The sequence below is a fragment of the Eschrichtius robustus genome, chromosome 5, assembly GCF_028021215.1.
Source record: "Eschrichtius robustus isolate mEscRob2 chromosome 5, mEscRob2.pri, whole genome shotgun sequence".
NCBI lineage: Eukaryota > Metazoa > Chordata > Mammalia > Artiodactyla > Eschrichtiidae > Eschrichtius > Eschrichtius robustus.
The window spans coordinates 92199984-92219637 of record NC_090828.1 but is presented as its reverse complement, the minus strand read 5'-3'; the positions used below and the strand labels follow the sequence as shown (position 1 = coordinate 92219637).

Below are 19654 nucleotides of genomic sequence, written 5' to 3'. Positions count from 1 at the left end.
GCTGAATTTTTAGGTTATTATTTTAGTATTCCAAGAGATAGGTAATTTGGGCCTAAACAAGGACATTGCTAGTATGGATGGAAAAGAGAAAGTAATGAAACATACAGCAGGAAAACTTACAGGTGGCCAGGGAGGCAAGATGAAGAAAAGAGCAAAGCTTGGATGTCTGGATGGAAAGTAAACAGTATAGGTGATGTATCAAGAAAATATTTGTAACTAAATTTATTTAGAACTGAATGCTAAATGTTTAGACTGTAATACTACAGAACATCCGAACTACCTCTCTACTGACTCTCTTTTTTGGGGGAAAGAGGCTCATATAAATCATTTTTTAAAACGCATTTCTCTTATTTCTGAGTGATACAAGAATGCAAACTACATATGGTATGAGATCAAGGAATATATTGTCTTATGGGAGATCTCTCTCTCCCTCTCTCTCTCTCTCTCTCTATATATATATATATATATATATATATATAATCTCACAATAAGAAATAATAGAGTCTGTTATAAATAACAAACATAACACAGAAAATAAGTGCCTTATGAGCATGGTGACATTGTTTATTGTCAAACCCAAAGAGTGAGAGTGGGAGAGAGTGAGTAAAAGGAGTAAAATTATTACAGTTTTTTGAAATATTTATTTATTGAACAAATTGTTTTTATTATATCAGTCAATTTATAAAATAGTTCTTTTATGTCATCAAAAAGTTTACAAATAACAAATGTTGGCAAGGATGTGGAGAAAAGGGGACCCTAGTACACTGTTGGTAGGAATGTAAATTGGTGCAGCCACTATGCAAAACAGTATGGAGGTTCCTCAAAAAACTAAAACTAGAACTATCAAATGATCCAGAAATTCCACTCCTGGGTATATAGCCAAAGAAAACAAAAACACTAATTCGAAAAGATACATGCACCCCAATGTTCACAGCAGTATTATTTACAATAGCCAAGATACGGAAGCAACCTAAGTGTTCATCAACAGTTGAATGGATAAATAAGATGTGATACATATATCACCATGGAATATTACTCAGCCATAAAAAAAGAATGAACTTCGGCCATTTGCAACAACATGGATGGACCTAGAGGGTATTTGTGCTAAGTGAAATAAGTCAGACAGAGAGAGACAAATACTTGGTTATCACCTATACGTGCAATCTAAAAAATAAAATGAAAGAATGAATATAACAAAACAGAAACAGACTCAAAGAGAACAAACTAGTGGTTACCAGTGGGGAGAGGAAAGGGGGGAGGAGCAAGATAGGCACAGGGGATTAAGAAGTACAAACTACTATGTATGAAGTAAATAAGCTATATTGTACAACAGCACAGGGAGTATAGCCAATATTTTATAATAACTACATATGAAGTATAATCTATAAAAATTTTGAATCATTCTGTTGTACACCTGAAAACTAATATAATATTGTAAATCAACTATATCTCAATACAAAAAACTTTAAAATATAGTTATTTTTTAAAAAGTATTTTCAAAAATAAAATTGCAGTGATAATATTTTGTTAAAAATTAAAGAAACTTGGGAAACAAAACCAGATGGGACATTAGCACCAGGAGCAAGTGCAACTGTCCCTGGCAAACAAGAAGTGTGGTCACCTGACTTATGGAGTCAGAACTGCATTTTATGTGCTACCCCCTGAGGAAATAATTTCATCATCTCCTCTTGTTGTTCATTCATTTCTGCTAGGGACCCAGCAGTGAATGCACAGAAGGTTCGTGTCCACACGTGGGCTCACGCTCTATAGAGGTTGTTACGTGAACCTATGGGTTCCGAGTCTCCACTGCAAATCTAGTACTGTGCCCTCTGTCATTGCCATAGGAGGCGGGACTGGGTGGCTCTATGGTAGAACATTCTGCAGGTTGGGAAAGGGACGAGATTGGAACGAGCCCTGGGGATGTGCTAGATACATTCTTCCATTTGGGTAGATCCCACTATCTGAATTTTAAAATGTTGGATTTGGGAGCCTCAGAATTAATGATTTTTTTAATCTAAAATATATGGCTAGGCGCATAGCACAGGGAGATCAGCTCGGTGCTTTGTGACCACCTAGAGGGGTGGGATAGGGAGGGTGGGAGGGAGGGAGACGCAAGAGGGAAGAGATATGGGGATATATGTATATATATAAAACTGATTCACTTTGATATAAAGCAGAAACTAACACACCATTGTAAAGCAGTTATACTCCAATAAAGATGTTAAAATAATAATAATAATAAAATCATTGCATGTTAATAGAAAAAATAAAATAAAATAAAATACATGGCTAGGCTGACAGAGGCAAGAACAAAACTTTTGGCCTCTGGGCCTTTGGGGCAAGCTGGAATCTATTTCTCATTAGCCCACAGATTTTCCTATCAACCTTTTGCCTTAGTTATCTTTTGTACCCCCCAAAAATAATTACTGTAGAGAAAAACTTCCTATGTCCTTTTAGTATTTGGTGTTTTCCTATTTCTTAGTATGAAATTGTTAGAAAAACAAACACTTCAGAGTCAGACAAGTATGCCTTAAACTTTAGGCACATTAATGTCCCCTCAGTGTCAAATTACTCAAATCACCTTATCTAGTTGGGAACAATACTGTGGCGTTTGTGATAGCATTGTGGTCAGGAGTAAGTGAGATGTTTCAAGTCAAGTGCCTAGCACAGTGTTTGACAAATAATAGGTGGCCAATAAATGACGGCTAGAATAATGATTAAGGAAGGACTAAAAGGTGTCAGGTTGGTGGGGCCGGCTTTGGAGAAAACTGTCACATAGGCTTCTTCATCCTCTGTTTCAGCTTCCTTCCCATATCTTCCCCCCCCCTAATCCCCACTGTCTCCCATTACCAGTACTTGGGACTCTCATTATACCATTAGACGGCCCTCTTTCCCTAGCCTAGCATCTTTTGTTCCTGATTTATCTTCCTCATCTCCTTCTTTTCAGACCTCTCAGTCTTATGACCTATGCTTTTTTCGCCCTCCATATCTAACCTTGGAAAGGTTCTGTTAACGCCATTTATGCCAAAATGTTAAAGACTAATGTCATTTTCATATGCTAGTCTTGCCAGCACATAAGTCTGTTTTAGTGAAGGTCAACATCATAACTAAGAGAATAAAAGTGCAAACTTAATTTGGAGGCATCAGTAATAGGGAAAGAAGAGAGATTTTTAAAGAGAGGGACTCAATGATAACAATAAAAATAATGAACAGCTAACATTTATTAGGTGCCAACTCTATTTTGCACTGTGCTTTATATGCATTGCCTCATTTAATCCTCTCACCCAATAAATTATGTACTATTAATACTGCTGTTTTTCTGATGAGGAAAATGCACCTTGGAGAGATAAAGCAAATTTCCAAAGGTCATAATACCAAGTAAGCGGATCAGACAGGTTTGGAACTCAAGTCTATCCAACTTACCATCATCTATCTCTCTTACATAGTCACCTGCAGACTAAATTTTCATCAGGGCAGGTATCTATTTGCTCCTCTTACCATCATTTGCTAGAGCCTAGTGTAGTGCCTGGTACATAGTAAGTAATCAATTAATCATTGGTGTATGAATTAATGCATAAATATCTATTCTGCCATAACTCCCTCTCCATTTACCTCTCTGGGATCACCTCTTGCATGGAGGCACTGCCTTGCCTAACATTGCAAAACTCTGAATTGCCAGTAGTCCCACATATACGATTCTGTTTCCTGACTTCCTGTCCTCTCTACCTGCAATTCCCACTTCCCCAGAAGGCCCTGGGCTAACTTCCACTTACCCTGTAACAAAGAGCTCAGGAGTGATCTGCCATGAAGCTTTCCCTCTCTCTGGCCTCTCCTCCTATCCTCCCCCTCGCTGTCTCCTTTCTCCTTCCCACCTTGGTCCAACCCAGCCAGGGTTCTTTCCATGTCTGTCTATACCACTAGACCATGGTGTTTTTGAGGGCACATGTCTGATATACCTTTTTTTTTTTTTTTAATAAACTTATTTATTTATTTATTTATTTATTTATTTATTTATTTGTGGCCGTGTTGGGTCTCGTCTCTGCGCGAGAGCTTTCTCCAGCTGCGGCAAGCGGGGGCCACTCCTCATCGCGGTGCGCGGGCCTCTCACTATTGCGGCCTCTCCCGCTGCAGAGCACAGGCTCCAGACGCACAGGCTCAGCAGTTGTGGCTCACAGGCCCAGTTGCTCCGCGGCATGTGGGATCTTCCCAGACCAGGGCTCAAACCCGTGTCCCCTGCATTGGCAGGCAGATTCTCAACCACTGCGCCACCAGGGAAGCCCCTGATATACTTTTTTATCCTTTTTTATACCTGACATATCTTGTATTTGACATATTTCTTGTATGCATCTGGCCTAGCCTAATTTATCAATTCTTTGGCATGTTTTTTTCATACTTAACATCTCTGAAATTGATATACATCTTCCCGTTGATGAAATCTTAAAATTATAATTGACGGTGTTTTTTCTGATTTAGGGATATAAAGAGAAGGGCTGTTTGCATCCTATAATGAAGGGCATCTTAGACTTACTGTAATGTAATAATAGATATTAAATAAAGGCTATATGAATGAATGAATGAATAGCAATCATAGCCCTCCTCAAATCCCATTATTATTCCTACTTACAACTTAGCTGTTCTGCATCATAGACATTGTGGCAGGGCAACAGCTGAGTAGTATTCTTTATTTACGCTGGGCTTTCCTAGAGATAATAAACTCGTTCAGATTATTCTTAATCATTTCTTTCTGGACTGAGGTGATCTGTTCCCTATGCTTTTCTTCCAGGTGAAATTGATCTTCATATCCTCTCCAAAGTGCAGGCTCAATACCCAGGAGTTAGTATCAACAATGAAGTTGTTGAACCAAGTGCTGAACAAATCACCAAGTACAAAGGTACTTGTAATCCATGGTGCTGTATATCAAATTCTATTCTGAAAGGCCTGTCATCCCAAACGCGTCCCTTCAATCATTAACAACATAGCTGCTGTGGTATGTTCTTTGTAAGCTTATTGAGAGAAGAACCTGATTAATTTGTTTTCTTGGCAGGAATGACTAAACATCTCAGAATATAAATAGTGATTAGAATCCCCCCCCCCCTTTTTTTTTTTTTTTTTTACTGACTCTCCATCCCTCCCCTGGTCATCAACTATTATTTTTGATATTTATTCTTAGAGACAGAGTCATTAATTCATTCAGAGGTATTTAAACAGAATCCCTGCCCTTAAAGAGCTTACGTTTCATTGCTTACAGCAGGAATCAGGAAACTTTTCTTTAAAAAGGGCCAAATAGTAAGTATTTTAGACTTAGAAGGCCACATGGTCTCTGTCACAACTGATCAGCTCTGCCACTGAAGCCCAAAAGCAGCCATAGACAATACATACACTAATGAGTGTGGGTATGTTGCAATGAAACTTTATAAACACTAAAATTTGAATTTTATATCATTTTGACCTATCATGAAGTATTATTCTTCTTTTGATTTTGTTCACCCATTTAAAAGTGTAATGGCACAAGATATGAAAGAAGCATGAAATCAGAAAGTAGTGTACATTTTTAGCTTGCAGTCTATTTAAAAATAGGTGGTGGGAAGATACGGCCCATGCCATGGTTTGCTGATTCCTGAGTTACAGGATCATATCACCTGTCTTACATCAATTTTCCATTGATAAAATTCACCAGTTGATTTCCCATTAACACTGAGATAATAGTACCTATGTCTGATCAGGATTCTCATAACTATTTCTTATTGACTCCGTTCTCTAATTTCATTTAACACTAATGGAAAAACTAGGATGAACTCTTTGGTCTTCTGGAGATTTATAAAGAAGAAAAATGTGCTTTATATCTGTTATGTATATAACACTGATTGCATTAAAATTCTAAATGGAAATGGGTTCCGAATTTGCAGTTAAAATTGATGGTGTGCCACCTTTTCTCCGTATTTTAGAGCTTGTAGCCAAGACATCAAACCTCGAGAACATAAAGTTTACTTGGCATAAGGAGACATCATCTGAATATCAAAATAGAATGATGGAGAAAAAAGAACTTCAGAAGTGGGACTTTATTCATATGATTCAGGTAAGAAATATTTATTGTTATATACTCTCAGAAGAAAGATTTTTCAGAAATATTTCAGAGTACCTAATATTTTAACTTTAAAAAGAAAAATGAAAATCTGATTTCTGATTTTACAAGTGACCATTATCTGTCCAAATTGAAGTTAAAGATGTTGACAATACTAAGAGATTCTCTGTAACATTTAAAAAGCCAGTTTTCTCTATGCAAAATACCCCCATAGTTACTGATTTTTTTTCAATGCTGGCTTAACTTTTGTGGGATTGAAAGTTCATAGATAGTAGAGTGTAACACATCCTAACACAATTCTCCAGTAACTCTAATGGTCTGGATGGACCAACATCCCAGAGTTTTTCTGAATCCTCTTGCTTTTGCCTTCTTTTTTTTTTTTTTTTTTTTTAAATTATTGAATCCATTTTTTTTTTTTTTAATCTACTTTATTTATTTATTTATTTATTTATTTTTTTGGCTGTGTTGGGTCTTCGGTTCGTGCGAGGGCTTTCTCTAGTTACGGCAAGTGGGGGCCACTCTTCATCGCGGTGCGCGGGCCTTTCACTATCGCGGCCCCTCCCGTTGCGGGGCACAGGCTCCAGACGCGCAGGCTCAGTAGTTGTGGCTCACGGGCCCAGCTGCTCCGTGGCATGTGGGATCTTCCCAGACCAGGGCTCGAACCCGTGTCCCCTGCATTGGCAGGCAGATTCTCAACCACTGCGCCACCAGGGAAGCCCCTTGCCTTCTTTTGATGACCTGGCTCGTGTGCACATGACAGAAGGTCAGGCTAGATGATTTCTCAGGTCAACAGAGTGTTACTGACATTAGTCAGTCATTAAATAGGAATTTATTTCCATGGTCCAGCACTGATAGTGTATTTCCTAGAAATACGATAGTGTATTTCTTGGAAAGGGGGAGACAATTCAGTAGGTGGTATGGGGACATACTTCCAGAGGTCACTAACGTATCTGGATAGCATATAGGTGTATAGGCTTTGGGTGTTGGCTACCATTAGAAGATGTGTATATTTTAGAAATACCACGATGAACAACATGATGCTTTTTGCTTTCTATAGTCCACGAGCACAGTCATCCCACAGGAATAAAGTTTTTAAAATCATAGGAAGAAATGACTCCAAGGTCAGCATACCCAGGCAATCCTACATCTTTGCTTTCTTAGCGGACAAAATCTTTTACCTATAAGGGAGTGCTTAGCATTGCTCAGCAAACCTATGTTTCTCTACTAGACTGACTTTCCCACCTTCTCATACAGCTGGCCCTTGAACAACACAGGTTCGAACTGCGTGGGTCCACTTATATGTGGATTTTTTTCAATAATAAATGCTACATGACTGGATGCAGAACCCCAGAAACAGAGAAACTGCATATAGGGAGGGCCAACTCTATGTTATGTGTGAATATTTGCGCTCAGAGTGTTGATGCCCCTAACCCCTGCCTTGTTCAAGGGTCACCTGTATAACTATTTCATACCTCCCTCTGTCTCCTTACACCTCCTGTAATCCCTCCCCCACCACTCATTTCCAACTGATGACCTCACTTCCCATTCTGTGGCAGAAAGAGAAACCATCAGGTAGAAAATCATCTTTCACTCTCCAAATTTACAAACATAGCTGCACCTGTATGCACCATGTCTTTCTTTCCTCTTATTACAAAAGCCTCCCTTTATCAAAAGCCAATCCCTCCACATATGCTCTGGATCCCATTCTTATAAAATTCTTATATAATGTTGCAGCTTCAGAGATCATTCTCCAGTTTCTCTCAAAAGCTCCACGTTTGTTCTTTCTTTCTTTTATTTATTTATTTATTTTAACCCATTTCTTTAAATATCTCAGTGTTTGAAGAGTGTTGGCTTTTAAAACACAGTAATTAGGAATGGATTAGTGCTTATATTTAGCGACAGTTAATAGACACTATCATTTTTTTTTAATTATTATTTTTTAATTTATTTTATTTTTTTTAAGCTGTGTTGGGTCTTCGTTGCTGTGCGAGGGCTTTCTCCAGTTGCGGCGAGCGGGGGCCACTCTTCATCGTGGTGCGCAGGCCTCTCACTGTCGCGGCCTCTCTTGTTGCGGAGCACAGGCTCCAGACGCGCAGGCTCAGTAGTTGTGGCTCACGGGCCCAGTCGCTCCGCGGCATGTGGGATCCTCCCAGACCAGGGCTTGAACCCGTGTCCCCCGCATTGGCAGGCAGACTCTCAACCACTGTGCCACCAGGGAAGCCCTGTTCTTTCTTTCTTATAGCAACTCTGCTTCCTCTGCATTACTGCTCTGTTCCTCTCCATCTACTCTGCATTTTTCTGTGCTATTTCTCTTTTTATTGCTCCTAACAGTCCTAGCGTTCTCATGACATCCTTCAACTTAATATTCATAATCAACTGCAGAGATTCTATGCCTATTAGATCAAATTTCAGAGCATCTGCTATGACCCACCTCCTCTTTTCAGCCAGGTCATGTCATGGATTGTTAGCCATCCTGTGGATTAGCTGCATCTGGGTGCCTGTCTATGCATGGTCCCTGTGATGAACAGCATGGAGTGACATGATACTAAATATGGCCCGTGATACCGCACAAGCCGTGTGCAGCTCCGTTGTATTGCGTTCATTTGTGTGAGAGGGGCATAGCTTAGGTTGTTTTTGCTTTATGCAATAAATTCTATCATGGCATCTACATAAAACATTGAATTCTTGTTTAAGAGAGCTGAAGATGCGACGTTAAGAAGTGTCTCTGGGGGTAGGTTCCAGGGATGTAAGTCCTTAGGGAAAATTTTCTACTGCCAATGTTTAATTCCAAGCTCTGTCTGTGTTGGGTGGAAAGACCTCTCCCTGCACTTCACCAGAGATGGTTCAGTTATTAAAAACGGGTGGGCTTACTTCACTCTGGGTCAGAAAGAGAAAAACAGATACTGTACGCTAACAGATATATATGGAATCTAAAAAAAAAAAAAAAAAAAAAAAAAAGCTACTGATGAACCTAGTTGCAGGGCAGGAATAAAGAGGTAGACGTAGAGAATGGTGTTGAGGACACGGGGTGGGAGGGCAAAGCTGGGGCGAAGTGAGAGTAGCATCGACATACATACACTACCGAATGTAAAATAGTTGGCTGGTGGGAAGCAGCAGCATAGCACAGGGAGATCGGCTGGGTGCTTTGTGACCACCTAGAGGGGTGGGATAGGGAGGATGGGAGAGAGGGGATATGGGGACATATGTATGCGTATGGCTGATTCGCTTTGTTGTGCAACAGAAACTAACACGGTATTGTGAAGCAATTATACTCCAATAAAGATCTATTTAAAAAAAAAAAAAAAAAAGGGTGGGCTGACTCCTAGCACCCTGGGACCATGCATGTAACTTTAGGCTTTATCCAGTCCATTTCCCTAGAGAATCTGTCAACATCAAAGCCTGTCACATTTTCCATGATTTTAAAAAAAGCATCTGTGAGCCTATGGTGAAGCTAGTGCAAAGGGCTTAATTTTAAAGCAACGCTCCATGAAATGGAATGTTTTTACGGTTCCAGCACCATTTTTGCCCAGAACTACTAAAACTCACAAAATATAGAGTGAGCATTAGACTTCACTGCCCCCATGCGGAATGCAGACTGTCTCGAGCTATAAATGTCTGTGTTAATGAAGCCAGAAAGAGTAAAGTTTAAGCTGTTTGACTCTAGTTGAGTAAATACCATAGTTTCCCCTCTCCCCAAATATTTTCTCACACTATTATTCTACCTCTATATGTAACATCGTTAATTTTTAAATGTCTTAAGTGTTTTGTTGAATAAAAATCCACTCAACTTGAACATCAAACCTTCTAGTGAGTATTCAGTCCAAGCAACAAAGACGTTGACATAGAAAAGCATCTCGTTTCTCTCTTCCTTCATTTCTAGATGCTGTATTATGTAAAAGACATCCCAGCCACCCTGAAATTCTTCCATAGTCTCTTAGCTACCAGTGCTAAGATTCTCATTACTGTTGTGTCCGGTAAGTTATTTTCCTTCAGCCTGAATTTTAAAACAGTGATAGCGCATGGATGGATGTGTTTGAAGGCAGCTGGTATATTTCATCTTCATTATGAAATTCTTGATTTGGCTTCTGATCAGGGTCAATTAATTAACACAGTATTAGGAAAGTCCTTCACAACAGCTTTCAATTTAGGAGTTCCAGTGGAATTAAATGTCTGTTTACTTCTTTCTCTCAGGAAAATATATCCTTGTTGTCTCTGTATAAAAAATATTCATTTAACATACAGCAGATACAACTGATAGGAATGTTTTTAACGAGACTAAAAATAGTAAATATATCTATTTACCTCCTTTTTGTCCCTGGAATGTCTCTTTCTCTTCTGTGATGTTTATTAATAAATATCAATAAAATAAAGGTTTAAATATTTGGGACACTATCATATTTGATTAATTTGCATTTCTAGAGCCATTATCAATGTTGTTCATTCAGGTTTTCTCGAGTAACTATCAAAAATGGTCCACTTGTTTTGTTTTGTGTTGTCGTGTTATTTTCCAAAGAAGGCATTTGATCATGTCATGTTGTTTCCAACGATACAATATGTACCACACAGAGAACATAAGTAAACAGATTAGCAAATGAAACACTGACATTGTTGCATTCATTAATTCATTACTTCTTTCATTCAGCAGCCTTTGTGGATTGTCCACACACTGCTAGGCAGGTTCACTCCATGTACACAGCAGCTTCTATCTCCCTAAGCTTATACCAGACCCCATACTCAGAAACCATATGTCGCAAAATTCATTTATTCTTTTTTTTCTTTATAAATTTACTTATTTATTTATTTATTTTTGGCCGCATTGGGTCTTCGTTGCTGGCTGTGGGCTTTCTCTAATTGCTACGAGCGGGGGCTACTCTTTGCTGTGGTGCGCGGGCTTCAGTAGTTGTGGCGCCGGAGCTCAGTAGTTGTGGCTCACGGGCTCTAGAGCGCAGGCTCAGCAGTTGTGGTGCGTGGGCTTAGTTGCTCCCCAGCATGTAGGATCTTCCCGAACCAGGGCTCGAACCCGTGTCCCCTGCATTGGCAGGCGGATTCTCAACCACTGTGCCACCAGGGAAGTCCCCAAGTATTCTTAAATATGAGGAATGGCTTTAAGGATGGCAAACACAGCTGTTGCCTATAATCCTGGGTTTGAACTCATGTGCGAGTTTGGCAAATGAGAGTTCCTGTACACAACCTCTTCTCTAAGGGAACATTTGATATACTATTTTTATCTCAGGTTAGTTAAAAATACTCATTTGTGTGGGAGAGTTCTATCTTACCATTTAGAAGGGCTTCTGTAAACTGGATGTTTCCCACCAACCTCTCTCTAAATTAGGACACTTGGGTAAAGCACTTTGTACTGCATTTAGGAATACAGAAGTAAATTTAGTTATCAACACTGAGGGCAGTCTATTCTTGATAATCTGTATCAATAATAAAGAAACAGTGTTGCAGGCAGAAATAGCAATTCATCCAGTAGTCATATATGTTTGATTTTAGGATATATTTCATATCAAATGCAGATCCACTGTTATATATATTTGGTTTATGCTTAAATATTTTCAGAAGTCAAGTATTTGAGTGTCAGAAGGCAGCTCTCTATGAGTATATGCCTACCAATAAGAAAAAGCCAGCCTAAGGTTTAGAAAGTGGCATGAGCAGTCTACAAGCAACTGAGAATGGACTAAGTGCCCTTATGGATACAGTATTCTGCTGGCTACATCATGAATACGTTAATAGAATCCATGGTTTATTGGCATCAGGATATGTGCAAACCACAACAGGCCCAGTGAAATGCAGGACGATACATAAAATCAAGAATGCTCAGGCACTTCCTAGCTGTGTGAACTTGGTCTGTGAGCCTTAGTTCATGCAAGGACTATTTCCAGATAATCATACCTACATAATATGGCAACTATGCATACATGTAGTTCACATGTACTATGTCTATATACATTCATGGGGGAAAAAGATCAAAGAAAGGGAGTAAAAGCGCAAAAACCAGTTAGCTTCCATAAAAAAAGGTATTTTGAGTCAAAACTTACTCCTTCTGTAGTTTGACGGTGGAGATGTTTTACTAACTTTTTCAGCGCACAGCTTACAATTTTTCGTTACTGCGCACAGCGTGGGAGGCAGGTATCCCAAAGAGGAAAACACTGGTAACACACAACCCTCTTAACTCCCGTGCTTTTCCTAAGATACCAGCTCCTCACTTCCCCCTTCTACCCCTCGTATTTGTTACCTAGAGCAGTTTAACTCCCTTTTGCTCTGCCTCTCTGACCTAGATAAACCTGTGCACCTATAAACCCATCTTAACAACAGTATATTTCTCTGAGATAAATTCTGTTGGCCCCTCGGTGTACGGAAGTGCCTATGGGCTTCTTTTGTAAAAATAGCAAGAACTGCTTTGTCGCATTCATAAAGCGGATACAAATATATGGGTCAACTTTCAGGAAAATAGAGCATGGTCAATTTCCAACAGTGAAAACAAAGTTAATCACAAGAACTTTCTAATCAGATTTGTTTTATATCGTTGTCAATTAACACGTATAGAATTGATCCACATTTTTATTAGTCACTTTTTCATTTGATGATATCACTGCAAATCCCTATCTGCCAGACCAGTCTGTGGATAGCAGGCAAGTTTGGGAAAGCTCCCCGGGTCATCTGAGGTGCCTGATCAACTTCCTACCTTACCGCTGTAGAAAAACCATTACCCTAAACTACTTTCTCAGCCCCAACTATAATTCTTGAAACCCCATTCTTCATACTTGCCCAAAGAAAACATTCCTAAAACTTGAATATTACCCTAAAACTTGAAACACCTGCACCAAAATGGTTCACACTAGGCTCTGTTTTTATCACATTTGTTGCAGTCACTTTCTAAATGGAATTTGCTTCATGATTACCCAGAAGTGAAGAAGCCTGTTTGTGTATTTCCTTTCTTTCGGGGCAATATTGTCATCCATAGCCTCACTGCAATACAGCAAACTGAGTACTCGATGCCGACAGAGTCGGGCAAGCTTAGAACTAGTCACTAAGTTAAATTTCTAAGAACACTCATCAAGCCAGTATCTCACCTAAGCGCATAATGGTATGTCTGGATTAACATCTTGCTCTAAAAGGTCATCTTAAATATGCCCCACAGCTAAGGCTCCTGCCCGTCCATCCGAGTCAGACACTGACCTGTTACTGAACTGATGCGCTCTCTCTCTGAATAAACTAAATTACTCAGTTATTTGAGCACCATATGGACACCCATTTTTTTTTTTTGCAATTTATTAGATTCTAAGATAATGAAATACGGGGTCAGTTTCTAGATTTAATTATGCAGGGCACCTAGCTTGGTTAAGGTGACAGATGTATTCAGCATATTCAAACACAGCCTACACTCTTGGTCCCAAGTTGGCTGCATAGGATAGTCGTGTAGATTTGGTTCATTCAGCTTTTATTGAGCTCCTCTAGTTGGTCACTGCTAGGCTCTGGGGTTGCAAAGATGACTGTTACTCCTCTACCTTTGAAAGGCTCCTAATCTAATGGAGGATTCAGACATGTACATACTTTCAAAAAGGTGCTAATTTCTGATCAGAGGCAGACAGGGAGTTTAAGGAGAGGTCCTGGAGAGCAGGACGCTCTGCCTCTTATCTCTAGTTCCAGATCTTTGCAAAACCCTTGGCACCTAGAAGAAGACACCCAGTGAATGTGTTTGAATTGAACTGAATAATTGTTTATTATTTCTGCCTTATACTATCCCAACTACAACTAGTTCTGAATGTCCATTCAGAAAAAGATACCATGTTTTAGCTAACATGATAGACATGGAATCAGAGAATACCGAAAGTTCTGGAGATTTGAAGATGGATTTAATAAACAGGAATAAAAGACTCAATAAAGAAGATACACATACTCACACGCACACAGTGCACACCAAAATAGGCAGACAAAAGCAATGAAGGGTAGGCAAGTGAAACTAATTAGGAAAAGGAAGAGAAATTGAAATCAGAATTAAATGACAGTATTTTTCTGGTCAGCCCGTTTGAATACATGCTGCTGGAGGGAACAGAGGCTTTCCTCTGGTTCCTAAGTATCCATTAAAGAGTTAGCCCAGCTCAGTAAATATTTACTTATTTATAACAAACAGAAGTTCCTGATTATAATGATAAACGATTTGATTTGGGGATGAAAACGAAGAGAAATAAGAAGAGGTGGATTTTTGAAATGAGGAGTATCCCACACTAAAATAATGTTAGTGGCATGTTTTTCTGCAAATGTAGTAGCCAGGCTTTCGTTGAGAGAGTTGCTAATTAAAATGCAACTTATCTGGTTACAGGAGATTAGCCAGGAGATCAGTGACATTTTCTGTCCTGCCCTCTCCTTATCTAAGGAAGGAGGCAAATCATGGTGTGTTATTTTTAATACGGGGTGGGGGGGGTGGGGGGGGTGGGGGGGGTGAGGGACCTGGTTTATGTCATGTTGAAAACAAAAGTAACACCATATGTTGTGCCCACCGGGAGCCATTATGATAATGTATCAGTCAGAAAGTTTCTAATTGCTCAGCTCAGAAATGGCACTGAGTCACAGAACACTGACACCAGCAAATTCTCCGCAATTAGTGTTTGGTTCTTTTTTCTCTGCCAGGGTGAATGATAACAGAGCCTTTCCTCAACCACTGAAATATTTATTTTCTTGTAGTCTTGTTTGCAGGCAAATTCTTATTTAGACAGTCACTGTCTTTGGAATGAAAGATTTTTGTAGTACATGCTCATGACTCTCTTTTTTTTTTTTTCACTGAACTGAGGTTTTATTTTTTTCTGCTTCATTCCAATTCCACCTTCTTCTAGAGCTTATCCTGTAGTTATCGTTCCCTCTTCTGAAATGTTAGTGGAACATCAATTATCTAGGCTATTTATTTATTTATTATTTACCATTTTCTGCCTTGGTTATTCTCTTTTGTTGAGTTAAATCAGGAGACTTGAGCCAAGCCCATGCATGAGGCCAACGCCCTATAATTATATGCAGAATTGTGTGGCTATATAGTGCTTGTATAGTTTTCTGGAGAGTCCGATTACTTTCATTACGTCATAAAGGAGCTTTCGGAACCAAAATAGTTCATGCCTTTGAAATCTTAACTTTTAATCCTGGAAACTCATTGAGTTGTAAGTTCTCTCTTATATTGCTTTGGCCAAGTCCAACTTAATTTCATAACACTTCAGCAGTGTTTACTATGTGCCAGTCGTGGTTCTAAGTGCCTTACTTTATTAACTTGGTGAATCCTTGGAACAATCCTATGAAGATATTCTGTTATTATCCCTGATTTATAGATGACAAAACTGAGGCACAGGTTCATAAAGCTAGTAAGAGGAAAAGCCAGGCTTCACACTCAGAAAGTCAGGCCTTAGAGACCACTCTTAATTGCTGCACATATCCACTATCTCTGTAATAGCCCAGTATTAGATGCGTATGTTAGAAAGTCCATAAATAGCTGTTCTTTTGTTTTGATTTATTAGTATTATTACAGATTTCTGAACAGCAAATTTGTCTTTTCACATTCTCAAGATTACAACCAGTGGAAATACATTATCAAAGTAATTCCATATAATATTCATTTATTTTGTAAGTACTTATTACACATCTGCCATGTGCTTACCACTGAGCAATGATTCACTTCAAATATCTCATTTAATACTTGCAGTTGCATTTGAGGTAAGTATGGTTATCTCTATCTTATAGATGAGAAAGCTGAGCTTCTGAGAAACTAGATACCAAACCTCATCTCATTCATGAAGTGTCAGAACGGTCCAACCTATCTCTCCCACAGATGCTGTATCTCTCAGCTTCTACACTGGGCCAGGTTTTCAATTAAATACAACATACACTGCTAATGTATCTTCTAAAGCTGGGGACAAAATTTTTAGGACTCAGCCTAGCTGTTGCAGTGCAAGGCAGCATCCTGTAATTGTACAGACATGAGAGGCTACCCCATCTTTGGTTGGGGTAAACTATCATTGTATTTGCTGTGCTCTTTCTTTCTATTTCAATTTTTACTCTTAGACCCTTTCCTCTGAGCCAGACTAACATAAACAACTGCCTTCCTCCTATCACCACCTGAACGTCCAACGGGTATCTCAACCTTATGTTTCCAAAACCAGATGCCTGATAACACATTTAAAAATGTTCCTCCCTCATTCTTCCCATTTCCAATTATGGCAATTCTCTCTTTTCAGATGCTTGGGCCAAAACGACTGGGGTCATCACTGATTCTTTTCTTTCTTTCACTATCCAAATTATTATTGTTAACAATATCCAAATCATTGGCAAATGGCATTGGATCTAGGAGTGTAATATATAAAAAATTCAACCACTTCTCATCACCTCCAATCTTGCTGGTGCAACGTAACATCATCTAGCACCCAGATTATTGCAGTAGCTTTCTTACTGTTCTTCCTGCTCTGTCCTTACGCCCCTATAGTCTATTCTCAATAGAGAATAGTCCATCCGTGTGGCCAGAGTGACCTTATGAAAATGCAAATCAGGTTAAGTCACTCTAATATTGTGTTGTCCAATATGGAAGCCACAGTTGGCTACTGAAAGTGAAATGAATTAAGATGAAGTTAACACTTAAAATTCACTTCCTTAGTCACACTAGCCACAGTTCACGTGTTCCATAACCATAAAGTGGTTAGTGGCTACGATACTGGGCAATGCAAATATGGAACATGTCCAAGAGTCCAGAAAGTTCTATTAGACCACACTACAACGGCTTCTCATCTTTTTCCATACGATTTAGCACCCAATCTACTCCTCACCATCACCCATACAACCTCCTCTCCTTCCATGCTCCCCTCTGTTCACTCAATTCCAATCTCACTGGCTTCCTGGCTAGTTCTTAACATGCCAAGCCTGTTCCTGCTTCAGGTCCTTTGCAGCTGCTCTTCTCTCTACCTGGAGTAATCTCCTCTCTGATATCTGTGTGGCTTGCTGTCATGTCTCTGCTCAAATGGCACATTATTAGAGAGACAGTCTGCGACCACCTGATATGAAACAGCAACCCATCCAACTCTTCGATCCCCCTTATTCCTTGCTCTGATTTGTTTTTCATTAGCACTCTGCACCATCTGATACCTGATTTATTTACTTATTTATTTAACTTTCTCTCCTCCCACCCCCTTCACTCCTTGAACTGAGCTACACAAAGGCAAGAATTTCTTTTTTTTTTAAATTGACTGCTCTATTCCAAGCATCTAGTGTACTGGTTGGCAGAGTAGGTAAAGGAAAAGAAGAATAACTGAAAGCATGAATTTTGTTCTGTTGCACAGGAACCAGTAGCTGGAACAAGCTGTGGAAAAAGTACGGATCTCACTTACACCGGGATGAGCTCTGCCAGTATGTCACGTCATCTGACCTCATGCAGATGCTGGACAAGATGGGGATTAAGTATGAGTGTTATGACCTTCTGTCCACCATGGACATATCTGACTGTTTTATTGACGGCAATGAAAATGGAGACCTGCTCTGGGATTTTTTGACAGAAACCTGCAACTTCAGTACAACAGCACCACCTGATCTCAAAGCAGAAATTACGAAAGATCTGCAAGAGCCTGAATTCAGTGTAAAGAAAGAGGGAAAGGTCCTTTTCAATAACAGTCTGAGTTTCATAGTGGTTGAGGCATAAATATCCACCATGAGAATGTATCCAAAAGCTATAGTTTGAACAATTTTGATCATTCACTTATTTGTGTATTAAAATTATAAATATATCTCATAACATAAACAGAGCATTTTCTCTGATATGTAAAATCTAGAAAATCCCAAGATATTCTTGGACTTCCATGTGGAATCATATATGACACTGCTGGTCTTATCCCATCCCTTCTATCGGTAAAGAGACTACATGCGGGCTTCCCTGGTGGCACAGTGGTTGAGAGTCTGCCTGCCAATGCAGGGGACACGGGTTCGAGCCCTGGTCTGGGAAGATCCCACATGCCGCGGAGCAACTGGGCCCGTGAGCCACAATTACTGAGCCTGCGCGTCTGGAGCCCGTGCTCCGCAAGGAGAGGCCGCGATAGTGAGAGGCCTGCGCACCGCGATGAAGAGTGGTCCCCGCTTGCCACAACTAGAGAAAGCCCTCGCACAGAAACGAAGACCCAACACAGCCATAAATAAATTAAAAAAAAAAAAAAAAACAAATACTTAAAAAAAAAAGTAAAAAGTCTATTAATTAAAAAAAAAAAAAAAAAAAGAGACTACATGCTGTCTACATACCACATAATCTGGAAAAATGAGACAACTAAGTTTCACGGGCTTTATTGACAATAAAATCCTTTCCATTTGTTGATTATAATGGAATTTCTGGGAATACTAATAAAATATGTGCTATGGATTTTTAAAATACTAGTAAAGTATATGCTTATTGATGCCTTGGACATTAAGAAAGCATATGTTTATTGATTTTTCCCCTTCTGTGAAGAAGTATTCCTCTATGTGCATTTGTTTATTGTAGTTTCTTATTTTTATTGATTACTCTAATTAACTTAGTCGTGTGTTGTCACTTCCTCCCACTTTGTTTTCTCTTTTAATGTTGTCCATGATTTTGTAGTGTTTTGTTTGTTTTCTGCTATACTGAAGTTTTTCTACTTTATTCAGTCAAACTTAGTTTTTTTCCTTTTTTAATTCTGGACTTCTGACACATTTTAAAAGGCCTCCTAAAACCAAGGTTTTAGAATATTAACATATTTAATCATAATAATTTTATAATTTCACTGTAAAAAAATCTTTGATATGTTTGAAGTTTACATAAGTATCAAGAGTGAGTTGAGAACAAGCTGATTTTCCTCAAAAAGAAAACCATCTATATCAACACAATTGACAAAAAAAAAAAAAAAAAAAACCCACTGACTTATAATACACCTTTTATCATTCACTAAATTTCTAGAAAACACTTGAGTCTATTTCAGTACTCCATCATCCCTATGCCCCTCTGTCTAAGATCTCCTCTAAGATCAAGAATCATCCTTAGGGCTTCCCTGGTGGCACAGTGGTTAAGAATCCACCTGCCAATGCAGGTGACACGGGTTCGAGCCCTGGTCCGGGAGGATCCCACATGCCACGGAGCAGCTGGGCCCGTGTGCTACAGCTGCTGAGCCTGCACTCTGGAGCCTGTGAGCCACAACTACTGAAGCCCGCGTGCCTGGAGCCTGTGCTCTGCAGCAGGAGAAGCCACCGCAACGAAGAGTAGCCCCCGCTCGCCACAACTAGAGAAAGCCCGCTCGCAGCAACAAAGACCCATCACAGCCAAAAATAAAATAAAATAAATATATTTTTTTAAAAATTATCTTTAACAGTAGTATTTCAGAGGATTTTTGAAAAGTTTTTGATAATCTTTACATTATCTTTAATAATAAACAGCTATCATTCTTAAAAAAACAGCACACCTCTTAAGTAGTTAAGTAATTTTATAATTAATAAATACATATATTTTAAAAAGTAAGTAAATAATTACTACTCCCTGTTAGGAACAGAACAAAAGTAAGGTTTTACTAAAGACGTCACGGACCCTGATTCACCAGTGATGAAGCC

The 19654-nt window shown here is 39.2% G+C and overlaps 1 protein-coding gene across 2 annotated transcripts in view; it reads left to right on the top strand.

Annotated features, from left to right (window-relative positions):
• Window positions 1–17849, top strand: part of HNMT (histamine N-methyltransferase) — a 36683-nt gene extending 18834 nt beyond the window's left edge. For both annotated transcript variants that reach the window (XM_068543997.1, XM_068543996.1), the window contains exons 3-6: window positions 4784–4891; window positions 5946–6076; window positions 9963–10056; window positions 17395–17849. In XM_068543997.1, coding sequence (XP_068400098.1) covers window positions 4784–4891; window positions 5946–6076; window positions 9963–10056; window positions 17395–17750 — 689 coding nt within the window. In that variant the 3' untranslated portion in view covers window positions 17751–17849. The remainder of the gene's footprint in view (window positions 1–4783; window positions 4892–5945; window positions 6077–9962; window positions 10057–17394) is intronic.
• Window positions 17850–19654: the final 1805 nt, after the last annotated feature.